This window comes from Parasteatoda tepidariorum, chromosome 5 (genome assembly GCF_043381705.1).
Source record: "Parasteatoda tepidariorum isolate YZ-2023 chromosome 5, CAS_Ptep_4.0, whole genome shotgun sequence".
Classification (NCBI taxonomy): Eukaryota; Metazoa; Arthropoda; class Arachnida; order Araneae; family Theridiidae; genus Parasteatoda; species Parasteatoda tepidariorum.
Genome location: NC_092208.1, coordinates 75,713,228 through 75,728,354, shown reverse-complemented (window position 1 = coordinate 75,728,354; position 15,127 = coordinate 75,713,228). Strand labels below are relative to the sequence as shown.

General features: G+C 27.7%; 1 protein-coding gene across 1 annotated transcript; it reads left to right on the top strand.

Moving 5' to 3' along the window:
* The first annotated feature begins 6,740 nt into the window (after positions 1-6,740).
* LOC107450314 (rRNA methyltransferase 3, mitochondrial) lies at positions 6,741-14,994 on the top strand. The gene is made up of 4 exons (XM_043047541.2): positions 6,741-7,112; positions 10,502-10,749; positions 12,950-13,108; positions 14,410-14,994. The coding sequence occupies exons 1-4, from the start codon at positions 6,853-6,855 to the stop codon at positions 14,973-14,975; spliced, it is 1,233 nt and encodes a 410-aa protein (XP_042903475.1). The 5' UTR covers positions 6,741-6,852; the 3' UTR covers positions 14,976-14,994.
* Positions 14,995-15,127: the final 133 nt, after the last annotated feature.

Genomic DNA, 15,127 nt, shown 5'->3' with positions numbered 1-15,127 from the left:
TTTTAGACCTTAAGCAATTTCACACTTATACCTGAATTAATCAAAAATTAGAAAATATTCTCTGTAATTTACATTACAAAGAATCCAGCTGCTGTAAAAGAAGTAATAAATAGTTGAGTAATTAGATGGACAATTGATAGTTAGTAGTTAATGTTTAGAAATTCATTTAATATTAGAAATTATGTAGAGTTGCCACTCCACACATATACCTTAGCAAATACAGGGAAACCTTAGAAAATAGAGGGGATCCCCGTGGCAGAATGTTGCTGAGTTCTTGCAGAAAGAATTTTCTGTTAGGAAGTAAGGAATTTTGGTTTTCTTTTCTGCAGAATTTTTTTTTCTCTAAAATTATAATTAAAAGATGCTTTTTTAGCACATCAGAGAGGAAAGAAATGTTCCTGATTTTTCTATTCTAATTTAAGAATGAAAAATATAGAATAATAAAGAATGAAATTTCTTTTCTGCAGAAATGTTGAACGATTTTTTCCCCTCCAGAAATCATTCTTTTGACACGCTTATTTTGCGCCAATATTCTTGTTAATCCACGCTCTATGTTTATGTTTTTAAGCGAAACAAATCCCGATATTTTTTATACAATTTAATTATTCTCGAAACTGAAATCAATTATTTACTTTTACAGTGACAATTTCACAGTTTTTCGGCTTTTTATTACATGTGCTATGCTACTGAATTCCATGGGATTTTTTAGTCAATATTATTTCTACACGTAAAATTTAAATTGCGCTATTAAATAATCTCTTTTTGACGCTCTCACTTTATGCCGATACTACCACAAATCCATGCAGTGTTTAGATTGTATTTTCGGCAGTTTATTAATTTTCCCGTGATTTTTAAGTATCCCGATATTCTGACAATATGGGGAACTCGAATTGTGCTTATGAATATTTAAAACAATGATTCTATCGCTTTTTTTTTGGGGGGGGGTCATGTATTTCACACAGTCTTTAAAATCCTATATTTTAAATACGATATTATTTATTACAACATCCGAATCTCGAAACAAGCATTTAGTAACCCCCCCCCCCCTCCTCTCTTTGAAGAGTCTGATCAGCGTGATTTCGCCGTCGATCTTGTTTTCAACAGTCACTGCTACGGATTACAAGATTTTTATGAGATGATGTTTTGCGAAAAAGGAAATAATTAGTGTGTTTTCTTCGTACAAAATGGGAGAATCTCGCCATTGTATTAGAATAATAAATATTAAAAAAAACATTACATATTCATTTACAAATTAAATACGATTTTTATTTTATTCAAAAGAAAAAAATTTTATTGTGAACGCAACGTTTCTGTTACTTCAAATTCAATTAGTAACATGCATACAAGATATTAGTGCTAGAGAGGTTTGTCGCAGAAATCCCAAGAAAATTCTGCCACAGAGGAGGGGATTTAAAAATCATCTAATATAACAGAAAATTTTGAATTTTTGTTTACAAACTGGGAAAAAATAGGGATTTTTGTTTCTTACCTTCATCTTTTAAAAAACAGTGACCACTCAAAACTCAATCTATGGGATATTTCAGCTATACTAATCTATTTTGTCATATTCCGTTATTTGTTTTAAAGTATGTTCAGCTATTCTCTTTTCCAGCAATTAAAACTAGCATAGTTAGTTCATACAAGAGCAGAGTGATTGTGTATAATATGTGTATGGGGAAAAATTTGGGGGGACAACCCTGTTATGGTTTTATGCCAAAATATGGATTCAATATTCCAAACTTTATTTCTCTAATTTTGTAAAGTACTCATTACAGACCATTTTAGCTATCATTTCATCTGAAATTTTTTTCTATGCATTCTAAAAATATCGTATCTTTTTGAAACATTGGATATAATATATATCCGTTGATGTATTTTAATAAAGCTGGAAGAGTTAAAAATCTAAATAAATTCAGTAATAAAAGTTATGTGCATGCTTGTTAATTTTATAATTTTTTCTATAGTCAAGTGATGTAATATAATATAGCAATATGTTTTGTTGTTTTTAATCTTGAACTTCAATTTTTAACATATTAAGTTCTTTAGTATTAAATTTTGTTTACACAAATCACATTACTGAAATATGTTTTACTTATATTTTGTATAAAAAGTTGCAAAGTTAAATTTTATTAAACGAATTCAAAAAACAATTTGATTTGATAATTTCACAGAAAAATTTTGAGTATAAAGATGGGTTTTTTCAATCTGAAAAAACCCCTCTTGTTTTGTTAGGCTAGGTCAACTTAGGCGAACCCTGCCAAAAATAAAGCCACTTTCATTTTTTGCCATAATTGGATATTAAAAAATGATTGCAAATATATCACTCTGTAACCTTGTTGGTAAGGCACTGTGTCCATGTCCAAGAGACCGTGGGTTCGATCCCCACTGATCGAAGACACCCTGTGTAGTAAATGGTGAGTCACAAAGTCCTTGATATTCTCATAACAAATCATACCTCTGGGAGTACTGATCCAAGAGTTTCATTATCTTTTGAATTGGGTCAAAATTCCAAGACTACGGAGTTTAACATTGGTTGCTCTGAAATTGAAAATTGGGTCGGCTGTTCAACGACGGTTATAAAAAATTTTAAAAAATGTCCCTCCTGTACAGAATTCCTTCTTTTATATATTGCATATATAAGAGGAGGGGGAGAGTGTTCTGTTGAAGTAAAGCCACTTTTGTTAATAAAATAGTTAATGTATCAGAAATTTATGATGTTGCATACCATATACCTTAAAGGCAGTCACACCAATCTTTAATGATGACAGACTGAAGTTGCTTGTTTTTGGCATGTAAGACACTACTAAGGAAACAATACTCTATTGCATTTTCTTCGTAATCAGGAGAAGGAACAGGCTATTCCATGACATGCTCGTTACTATCTAAATACCTACCCTGTATAGATTTTGCAGTTTGAATGGAAGCATCCTCCAACTGGAAAATTCATCTTTGGACCTTTATCTGCAAATAGATTTCCAGATTTTTTGTGGTTGGTAACCTTAATTCCTGACTAAATGTACTGCCAGAGCCGTCAGTATTGATATACCTCCACCCTGCTACAAAATATAGAAGAAATTATCTACCTTTTTCTTACTATGCCTATAGAATGCAAAGGTGTCTTAGTTATAAAAATTCTTTCTACTCTTTGCTTTCAACATGGCTTAATGTTTTTATGATATAAAAAACAGGAGTAAAAAAGAAATCTTTTACAATAAAAAGCAAGATGGAATCTAATAGAGTTGGAAGGCTTTGGCTACAGACTTTTCCCACAGGATTCATGAAGGCTACTAAACACCAAAAATTTGCTGGAATTCCATTTTGTTCTTATTTTATATTTTTTTAAATTATTAAGACCCTTAAATTTTTAAAATTGGAACTTCGAATTTTTCGGGTTTTTAACAACTTTGTTTTTCTTAAAAAATAAAATGCATTCTTTATTTTATATAAAAAGAAATAATATTTAATTTATTAAAAAAACGCATTTAATTTAATAAAGAAGCTATGAACATCAGCTTAGAAATCCGTAGCAATTAAAATTCATTGCCATGACAAACCATTAAAAGGAATTTTTTTTAATTAGCAAATATGCTTTGACTTTTTCTCATTTTTCTTTCATAAAAAAAACTATTACCCTTTTTTTCATAATTTTGCCACATATGATTACATGGCGTCATGAGTACATAGACCAAATATTCAAGAACGAATTCTTTTCAAAATATAGCTATATTTTCTAGGGACCTGTCCATATAGGAGTAAGGCAACTTTGTTTTTGTTAATCGATGTATATAGAGAAAAAATTTCCGTATATTGTTTCAATTAGGACTTTTTAAAATGTTGATATATGTGCCGATAGAAAAAAAAAATCTATAATTTCCTTCAGTTTCCATAACGCGCGCGATCAAAAACTTTTAGATTTGAAACTAAAATATAATTTTCATTTTTATAATGGTTTTGTCTTGAAAAGACCATCCTAACGGTATAATAACCGATTTCAACAGGTTTATGAAATTGGTATTTTATGATTAACATTATATTTAGAGGAAACAGATTCGATTTTCTAACCCCCGTAATATAGGAGGTAGCTGTAATCTGGGAAATATGGTCACAATAGTTGGGTCGGGTCAGCTATCCAAAGTTTGGACCCCTAAATGCTATATTTTTTCTTCTTCTTCTTTTTTTTTTTTGTATTTCACTACAGATTGAGAGCTTTTTAAAGGAATTGAAAAATTTTTGCACACGATTATAAAATTCTTTTATCTAAAGATAATTTCATGCGAAAAATTAATTTTAGTAAATATTTATCATTTTTTATTTCATAATAGTTTGATGTTGTTAATCATTTACGTCGCACTAGTGCTGCACAATAGACTATTAGCAACGGTCTGGGAAACATCCCTTGAGGTTTGATCCTCTGCAGAGGGGATGGCACCCTCGCTTCGGTAGCCCGGCGACCTGCACGCGAAGTCGAGCACTTTATGGTAGAACAGTTTAACGAGGACCAATACCGCACACCCTCGGTCCATACGCAGATTGATTCAAATGGTCACCCACTCGCACACTGATCGCAGCCAGTGATGCTTTTTTTTTTTTATCATTTTAAAGTACCTAATTCCACATGGAAAATACAAAATTTGAGCGTAATTGGTTGATTAGTTCTTTAGAAATCGTGTTTTATAAGTGCGACTTTTTTAAAATTTAATTTCTCAAGATTAATCGATTTCGCTGAAACTTTGTATTTTGCCATGTGGAAAACTTTCAATGTTTTGTAATCCAATTTATATGCGAACAAATAACTTGTTTTCATAAATATATTCGCTAACATAATTCATAAATAGCTAAAATGACTGTCAGAGATGGAGTACTGAAAGTTTTTGAAAGGGCCTCCGCCAAAAATTTTTGCCCCAGGGCCTCGAGGGGTGAAGTTACGGCACTGGGTGCATGTCATACAATGGCCTACCCTTACACCTGATCTCTGTACATGCCCAAAACCGGATTTGTGTATAAGCTAGATTGGCTGCAGCGTAGGGCCCCCCAAAACTAAAATATCCTTTATTTTTTCACTTTGCAAGAAGATGTTCAAAATTTGAAGCCGAAATCTAATTTTCTACTTTCTAATGAAGTTTCTAGGTGGATGCAGCTTTTTGGGGTAATCAAAATTTATTTAAATTTGTTCAAATGACTGCATGCTATATTTTATGTATGCGTAGTTTTTTTAGTTCTGTTTTAAGTTGTATGACCTGTTATAAGGTGCCAAAACATCTCTGTGCCCAAAGCCTTGCATGCTATTAAGACTGTCCTTACCGGGAATCGGTAAATGATACGCAACATTGTCTTTTTCAAGTTAAGTATATAATGAATATATTAACTATTAACAGAAGTAGCTTTATTTCGGAACGCAATTTCAGCGACGATCACTTCCTCGACAACATTTCATCAACAGACGATTTCATGATCAACTTAATTGCACATATTTTTATTTTTAAAGTAAAATTAAGCTTTTTCTAAAATAAAATGTTTAGCAAGATCAGAGAATGCATTGTTTAAAATTCGTTCAAACTTCCTCAAGCATTTCATCATCTATGTTTAATTTTTTACTGACTAGAAATTTTATAAAAAGTGTTTCTTAAAAAGACAGAAAGTTATAACATATATAAACTTTTTATATTTATGTAATTTTTGAAATACTGCAGAATGTCCATAAAAGAATGGCCCAGTTTCAATTATATATTATAACAGTTTAATTGTAACTCCTCATAGAACAAAAACATCCACTGAATAATATGTGGCGCAACTACCACTCTAAATATTAAATACCAAATCACTAGTATATATAAGACATCTTAACTTAATTCTATAAGGAGGTACCTTTTGGTAAATGAAGGATGGCATAGTCTAAGATTAATTCTCCTCATTGGTGACCCGGACGTGATAAGAACTTGCCAATATTAATGGCTGCTCCACATTAAGACAGTTGATTTGCTTTAAAATATACTGCTCAAAGAAAAGAAAGAAAAAATCCGGTGAAGTAAAAAAGTATCCCGGTCAATAAACAAAAATAAAGAAAGAAAAAATAATGAGCAAAATGAAATAAATAGAAAGAAGAAGAAAATAAAAGCATGAATCAACTAGTGGTATTCATTCATTGAATTCTATCACGGATAAAATTCTGGAAGGGAAGTAATGTGGCGTAACTACCACTATAAATATTAAATACCAAATCACTGGTATATAAGACATGTTATCAGGATCACTTTTGTAGATGAAAGTTGGCATAGTCTAAGAATAATTCCCCTCAAATACAACAGCTTTCAATATTCTGGCCTTGTTAACCAAAATGTGGTAGGATTTCGATTTTCAATTTAATATGTGTGACCTCTAAATAATGGTGCATTTCTAAGAAAAAGTAGGTAGAGGTCGATTTTTTTACGATTCGATTTGTTTTGTACAGTCTTTGTTAAAATGTACCAGTCAAGATAGCAACAGTTGGAGAAACAAAAAAAAATTCTGGTCAAATCCGAGAATAAAAGGTTCTTTAAGAGGATGGTAGGTTTGGAAAAAAAATTTAATTCCCAAGAGTTTAAATTGACATTCAAATCAATACTTTAAATGCTAATTTAACCTAAAGCCCATTTGATTTCCAATAGGCATTTGTCACTCATAAGGATAGCGCCATCTATAAATGATATTAATTAAATAGTAAATACTTGAATTTAGCAGATCTTAACCTAGCAGAAACAGGCAGCTGGAAACTAACAATGTAAACAAACGTGAATTACAATTTGTTGCTAGAAAGCTAATATTTTTAATCATTGGTGGTTATTTATTGTATTAAATACTTAAGAAAGGATAAAAATGAATAAACTTAGGCGGAACTTATTTTTCAAAATGGAAAATACATGTAGGTGTTATAGTAGAAATGTATTACGCCGTAAACCAATTAAAGTATTGAATGTACCAGAAGACTCTTTAGCATCCATTCAAAATGAAGCTCGTTATCCAAAATTAAAACTAAGTAATCACATGGATAACACTTCATTAGAAGTTTCGATTGGAAGTGAAACTAAATTGATTCCATATTACGAGAAACTTCAAAAAAGTGATCCTCGTTTTACGTAAGTCAAAATATTTATATAATTGTATAGGCGAATTACTCACGTAATTCACTTATACTATTGAAGGACAAGGAGCCATTCATTGTGAATGACAACATAAGATAGCATAAAGTAGAAAATAATAACTTGAAAGAGTGTGAAAAGTCATAAAGTAGTAAAGCTCTTCAAAATTAATAAATTTACTCAAGAAGTGGGCAATATTTTTATGTAAAAATTGATATACTTAGTGAAAAAATATTTGCAATGATAAATAAACACATTTATTTATTTAAAATATTAGGGTATATTATAAATATTTCCTTATTGTGATCTGTGACGCCAACTAAATTCGCCAAGGTGCGATTCACAAGATGTTTGTTTTTTTAACAATTATTTTGTTTTAATTTTGTTTCTTATAACATGATTTGATACATTGATTTTCTTAATCCAATATTTCCTTATTGTGTGTGTTAGTAACTTAATTCTTATTCAAACTTCATTTCCTTTGAAGCATTATTAAATATAACATTTCAATTTGTAGTTGTTATTAAAATAACATGTCATTGTAATGTTAGCTTATAAGGAAGTTTTATTTTTAAAAGATTGTAAAAATTCTTGAAATTATTAATAATTTATTTTTTACTCAGTGAACTTCATTTGTCTTATTATTATTCAATTCATTTATCATATATCTTTTAAATTAATTTTTAATGTTCTTAAAATTATCTAGTTTTATCCACTTAATTTGTTTTTCTGCTGGCTTCGTAATATTGCAACAATAAAACATAATCTTCATTACCTAGAAACCTTTAAAATATTTATTAATTGTGTATTTTATTAGATTTGCATATATGTCTTTAAAAACAGCTATTTGATAGTTTGCCTTCTTAAATTTTTTTAGAGGCTTTCTATAAGGTGTTTAATCAATATTTCATATAGATTATGTTAATCACTAATCTGAAATTTTAACTAATTTAACCAGGGTGATAATTTCTTCTGGAAGAAACTCATTTATTCTCAAACACTGGTAGAAAGTGAAAGAAACTAGAGGAAATGGAAGAAACTAAAAATGTCAAATAGACTTGCACTTATAAATAACTATTAAATGAATAGTTCTAATTTAAAACAAATATATTCAATACAGTACAAGTAACAAAAAGTTTTTTACATTGAATTTTTTTAAAAAATAGCATTTAATTTAATTTCCATAACATTTTTATTTGTATAGCATTGTCATTTTCCACATTATATATTATAGTTTTATACAGGTTTTATAAATCTGTCTGACCTATTATTATATAGAAAGATCACTATGTTCGAAACTCGTAACACTACTTATATTGTTTGATATAACTATAGATAGCTGCATATGTTTTATTAATCAATTAACTGTAGGTATTTTTGCTTTAGTAATTTATCTTAAGATTAGTTTTTAAGTAGATGCAGGAGGGATTAGAAAGTGAAACTGCTTTATCTGGTCTACCCTATCACCCCATTAGACTGGATAGTCCTGAGCCTACTGTAATTTACCTTGAATTTATATTTAAGTTATATGTATTTTCTAAATTAATGTGTGTACTTATATTCAGGTAAACTATAAATATTTATTCTATTTGTGTAATGAATACTCTATTTCAAAATATCTAAGAAAGAAAAAATATATATTTAGTAAGGAGAGCTAATTTCTGCGACCCAGGCCAAAAGGCCCATACGCAAGGTAGTATATATTTAGTAAGATATTAATTAGATAATATTATTTTAAAATCATGTGGTATGTTAATTAAAAAGTTTAATACTGAGTTAAAAAATTTTCTTCATTGGTTAAATTTTTCATTACATGTAAGAATAAATTAAGAATTTAGCAGACTTTTTCTTTACGAATATAAATAATCTTTTACAATAAATTTTCTTTTAACTAATCTGTAACAAGAATTAACTTTTCTCTCTAAAGTTGCAATATATATTTTAAAGCTATCAAAATGTGGAGGGATGAAAAATTTGCTATAATGTGTTACACTATTAAAAGTTTACAACTTTTATGTGTGAAATTAATGCCTTCTAATTGAAAATAAACATAAAATGCTCATAAATTTTTTTTTTACAATTTTGAGTTTAATGTTTAAAAAGAATTACATTTGGATATCCTTAGGTTTATTTTATTAAATTATAATTAATTTATAATTCTATGATTAGCTTTATTAAAAATAAAATCTGTATTAAAAATTTCTGGAGAAATAACAGTATTAAGTTATGAAAACTCTAATTTTCAGAACTAATAACATATTGTATTCATAATTAAAAATAACATACTAAAGCATGCTATTTGATATTATGACTACAATATGTGATTTGTTGCACAATGCAATATATAATTTGATACAGTATTTTGAAACTTCTTCGTATAAAACTTATATAAAAAGAAACCAACGGTTATTTTAATTTCTTATGAAATTCATTACATTTCTTTTCCTCTCAATTTCTTGTTTTCGCTTATTTAAAAATTATTTTTGAAATGTCTTGGAAATTATTACTATCATTTTAATTACAGTACAGAACCCGTTATCCGGAAATCAGAAAACCGGAACGAAATTCGATAAATTTTCCCGCCATTTTTTAAACAAATTTTTTTTTCCTTATAAGATTTTAGGATTTTTCTTTCTTTTTTGAAAGATGTTCACCTTACCATCATTTTGGAAATAATCATTAGTATATTACTTCATCGTTTTTTCTTCTTTTCAAGATTATTTCCTAAAAAAAATTTTTTTTTAGTTGGGTTTAACAATAAAAAGACGGCTTTTTGTAGCGATTCAGAAAACCGGAAAAATCAGTTATCCGGAATAGTGATGGTCCCGATCGTTCCGGATAATCGGTTCCCTACTGTATATTGCTGTAACAAACTCTTTTTTGATATTTCTCTTTCAAAAAGTATTTCTTTTACTTGCGTTGAAGAAAAATGTTGATTAATCTGATTTCTTTTGGGATGGTTTTTTTTCCCCACTGGGTTAACTGAACATATTTTCCTTTTTTTTTTCTAATTTTTTGAAGCTATGACGGGAGGAGAATAATTTTTTAATGGTTAAATTATGGATACGTATAAAACATTTTAAAGAATAAGATTTGTGTCCATTTTATCTTTAAAAAAATTTATATTTATTTATATATAATCTCTTTCATTCAGATATGAGTTCTTAAAAATTGGAATTAAATGCAATAATAAGAGATAGTTCTTAAAATTGTATAATTGGTACAAAAAAAAACTATAAATCTATTTTAGTAGATTTTAATTGAACTGATATTCAATTCTGAGAAATGTAACAAAATTCTGCTACTATACTGTATTTATTTAGTTAGTAAAAAGTTTAATTATTTGTTTTCATTTTGAATTGTTTTATATCAAATTGTTATTTCAGGAAAACTATAAGTCTTATTAAAAATCGTCAAATGAGGGAGATCAATGGTAAAATTCTTTTGGAAGGAAAACGACTGATTAATGATGCAATCGATGCTGGAATGGAACTTAAATCTATTTATTTTAGCCGTGAAAAAGATCTTGCTGAAATAAATTTTCGAAGGGCAGCTCAAAAAGTTGAATTCTTCAAAGTCTTATATAGAACAATGCAAATGTGGTCAGATCTGAAAACTTGTCCAGGTGTAATGGGTATGACTTTTTCTATTATGCCATGCAGTTTAGAAGTTTCAACTTTATAATTTTTAGTTATATATAACTTTTGGAAAAAAAAATATATAGGCTTCACCAATGAAAATTTATGTGCTGAGCTTTGCAAAGTGAAAAAGCACAGCACACATGCTTGAAATTTGAATTAAAAATTTTTTGTACTAAACACTTTCAATTATGCCATTTAAATGCCATGCATTTGAATTTTATACCATCTGTAGAACAATAAAATAAGTGCAAAAAAATTTTTAGTGCACAAAATTAGATGCAAAACACTTTTGTAAATTCTAAACATATTTCAAAGCAATACATTTATCAACCTTGCATATGATTTTAATGACCTTTTGTAAAATATTCAACTACAATTTTCACCATACTGCCGTGAACCATAAATATGAATAATATGTATTAATTTTTAAAAAAAACTTTTTTTTGCTAAACACACATTTTCTTTTTTAACATTTTCAGCTTAGTCTTTTATCATTATTTTCGGTGTTTTAAGAGAATTCTTGTTTAATAAACAACCCTATTAAATGATATTAATGGATAATTGAATATTCTGCTTATTTGTTACGCTCAAGCATTTAGGAACATTAATGGGTTCAAATTATGACTCTTTTTTTTTTAACTAAGCAATATATACCAATTTAAGTTTAAATTTGTAGCTCTATGATATTTAAGTTAGACTTATATACTGTGCCCAACATAAATAACATTAATTACTTTTGAATTAGTGATCAGATTTTCATTTATTAAGATGCTACATTAATGGTTTGAATGCCTATCCTTAAATATAGGGTAGACAATATTTTATAATACAAAATCAAGCAAAAAACCTACTTTGACCAAACATACCTCTATTTTATTTTTTTTTAAATTTAGATTTTTAACCTTTAAAATGTGCAGGATATCATAGTTCATTGTTCTAAATCAACCAAATTTAAACAATTCATAATGCATTTTAATATGAAATTATTTAAATTTTCAATGGATTTTTAAAGTTATAGTATTTAACATAAATATGTGTAAATAAGTTTTAGTTGACAAAATTACATCAATAATTGATGTTTTCAAAGGCACATTTAATTTTAGTTTTTTAAATCTTTTTCTGAAGCAAGTTAAAAGAAATTCCTAGTATGGCTTAAAATAGGTAATAAAAAATTAATTTAGGTTGCCTTTTCCTGCTGTGTGTGCGAGTGTTTTTTTTTTTCTTCTAATAAATGGATGCAAGTTAAGTTGTTCTATATCTATAAAGTATAATGCTCAGCAATTTATTTTGTCATTTCCAAAATTTTTGAAGAAAGCTGTGAAATTAAACTTTTGATTCTATTTATTGAAGCTTGTCTTTTATTATATTTAATAATTATACATTTCTATTCTACTTTTAATAAATTGGATTTCTGTGTTTGTGTGCATTAGGTATTACTGTAAAATGTTTTTAATGCTTTATTCAGAGGTTTAGTGCCTCTATTATACCTCTAAAACTACAGTAAAAACTTAAGCACATGAATAAACGGAATACTCTCACTGGTTTTTTGATGAAATTCCAATTTTTTGTTTTCTATTTAGGATAAATCATTTATTTATTTTAAAATTGGTTTATTTCTATATTTATTCTGCATTAGTTTTTTAAAATGGATAAGAAGTAAAATTCTGGGTGCTATATCATTTCTTGCTGCTCATTCAATGCTGCATACTTACTACATTAATTACTTTTTTTTCATCCTAGATAACAGCATAAATTTAAAAAAAAAAAAAAGATTTAACAAGCCTTTTAAAACTGTTTTTTATTACTATTATTAAGAGGCATTACAATATGAGTTTAAATTCGATAGAAAGATGTGACTTAGGTTTTTTTATAAAGCTAAAAGCTTTTAAAACACTAACAGTGATGTTATTGAAGATATGTTATGTTTTATTTTGGATATTTGAAAATATATTTATAAATTTACTAGTAAATATATTTAATGATATAAAATTTATTTATAAATTAAAGTTCTTAAATTTTTTAACTTCTCTTTTAAAAAGAAACCAAAAAAAATCCAATTTAAATTAAATGAAAAATATATTTTGGAATTTTTACTAGGAAAATAATAAAAAGCAAATATATGGGTTTTATTTTTAGAGATGGATCATTTATTTTTATTTTCATTCATCATTAGAAAAATATAAATATTTGCAGGTATTTTCAAAAGACCATGTGCTGAAGATGTACATATGTTATCTGAGCCTGTGCTACCTGTAAACATTATTTGTGATAACATTAAAGATCCTGGAAATTTGGGCTCAATTATAAGGAATGCAGCCTCTGCTGGCTGTCAGAATATTTTATTAATGAAAGGTATTGCTACTTTGTCTTTTAATTTTTTTTTACTATTATTACTTTAAAATAAATTATTCTAAGTTTTTCATAATTTTATCTTAATTCATTGCTAAAAATATTTTTTCAGAATCATTCAATTTTGATAGATAATGTAATACAATTTTAATGTATTCAATTTAATTTAATGGGGCTTGAAAGTTATATCGCATGTTGCCCCGGTTATGTCAAAACTCTTATTTGGCATTTTTTTAACGATAATATGCCTGGTCATGCATGTTATTTAAATTATTAGATTAAAAGAACTTATCGCTGTTTTACCTGCTCCTTTTTCTATCAAAGATGAGTAAACAAGGCTCATTAATCACCATTTAATGTTTCACTTACTGGCATTTACCTTAATTTTAAAAAGCTAAAGTTGCTGATCAACGAATGTAAATATGCATGTGGCTTTAGTCTGTAGTAATTTCTTTTGATTTTGTTGCCTTAAATGGCTCTGTGAAAATTTATTGAGTTTCTAAGATCTGAATCAAGTTTGTTCCTATGCTTCATTCTTATACATAAATTTTATTTCAAAACTCTTATACTTGCTATTGAAGTTGAAAATAATTAAAAAAAAATAAAAAATAATAATTAAAGACTAATGTTGGTATTTTCCCTGACTTTTTTGGTAATTAAATTCCCTGTTCTATTGCCACCATAAATTATAAAGAAAAATTAAAAATTCAATGTGAAAACATGTCTTTTATATTTTCTGCTCAGAGTTGAATTTTACCCTGGTATTTATTACATGTTCTACCCTATGGTGACTATGAACACAGTAATAATAAATATCATTATTTGAAATTTTATTTTATTGTAGTGCAGTGTTTTTTTGGAGTAGAAATTTTAATTGATATGATGAGTCTAAGGAAAGTGTAAAAATTTTTAAATGATCTACAGCTTGAAAAAAAAAAGGAATAATCTATGGGAAAAAATTTGTCTTAATTTACTAAGTATGTATGTCGAGTTGTTAAATTTTTTTGTAGTAATTAATCAAATGGAAATATATTTGCAGTCTTAATGTAAATCACTTGCTAAGTTGGCCATCTTCTGATGATTAAAGCAATGTCCATTTTATGGGAGGGCTGTGATCCGGTTTTCTCTAATTTATAAGTCCCTTTTACAAATTAAGTTGATGATAAATATTTGTAAGTTAACCAAATTATTGTGTGCTAATAAGTTCTTGTAGTTGGCTTCTTTTTAAAATAACCTTTAAATCGAAAACATTTTTAATTCTTTCAAATATTCTGTTTTATTTTAAAAATCCTTCTTAATTTCAGGCTGTGTTGATCCTTGGGAAGCAAAGGTCCTAAAAACAGGTTGTGGTGGACATTTTCGGATACCGATTATCAGCAATATTGAATGGACACTCCTCTCCAATTACATATCTAGGGAGTCACATATTTTTATTGCTGATAATTCAGATGATATAGAGAAATGGAAACAAACTCCAGAATTTATAAATTATGATGAAAGTATTGAAGAAATCGATGATACTTCAGAAGATACAATTAAAAAATATGCCACAGTTAATGAACATAATCAAATTATTCATATTGATGAAACACTTCAAGAACCTACTGAACTGGAAATGTTGGAAACTACAAACCTTCCTTGCTATTTATACTCAAGTATAAAATTTCCTAAGAAAAATATAGTTTTATACGTTGGTGGTGACACAAATGGCCTAGATAATCGAATAGTAAGATTAGCTTATGATTACGGTGGTAAAAAGATTAAGATACCTCTGGAAAACAATATGGATAATTTAAATTCTTCATTTTCATTAACTATAATTCTGTATGAAATCAAACGACAGCTGACAGAAAGATATGTAACAAAATAAAATATGTTTTAGATATTTATTGAAGAATATAAAGAAAAGTAATGTATGTTTCAAAAAGTAATTTTTTGGGCTAAAATGTTAATTTCCTTAACTGTAGGTTTCTACTTCAAGACCTAGAATTTATATGTATTTTTTAGTATATGTAAAAATGA

What these genes read in the sequence shown, in the direction of transcription:
- LOC107450314 (XM_043047541.2), top strand. Translation starts at nt 6,853, where the DNA reads ATGAATAAACTTAGGCGGAACTTATTTTTCAAAATGGAAAATACATGT. An exon ending in AAAAGTGATCCTCGTTTTAC is followed by an intron (nt 7,113 to 10,501) that starts GTAAGTCAAAAT and finishes TTGTTATTTCAG; the next exon opens with GAAAACTATAAGTCTTATTA. An exon ending in AACTTGTCCAGGTGTAATGG is followed by an intron (nt 10,750 to 12,949) that starts GTATGACTTTTT and finishes AAATATTTGCAG; the next exon opens with GTATTTTCAAAAGACCATGT.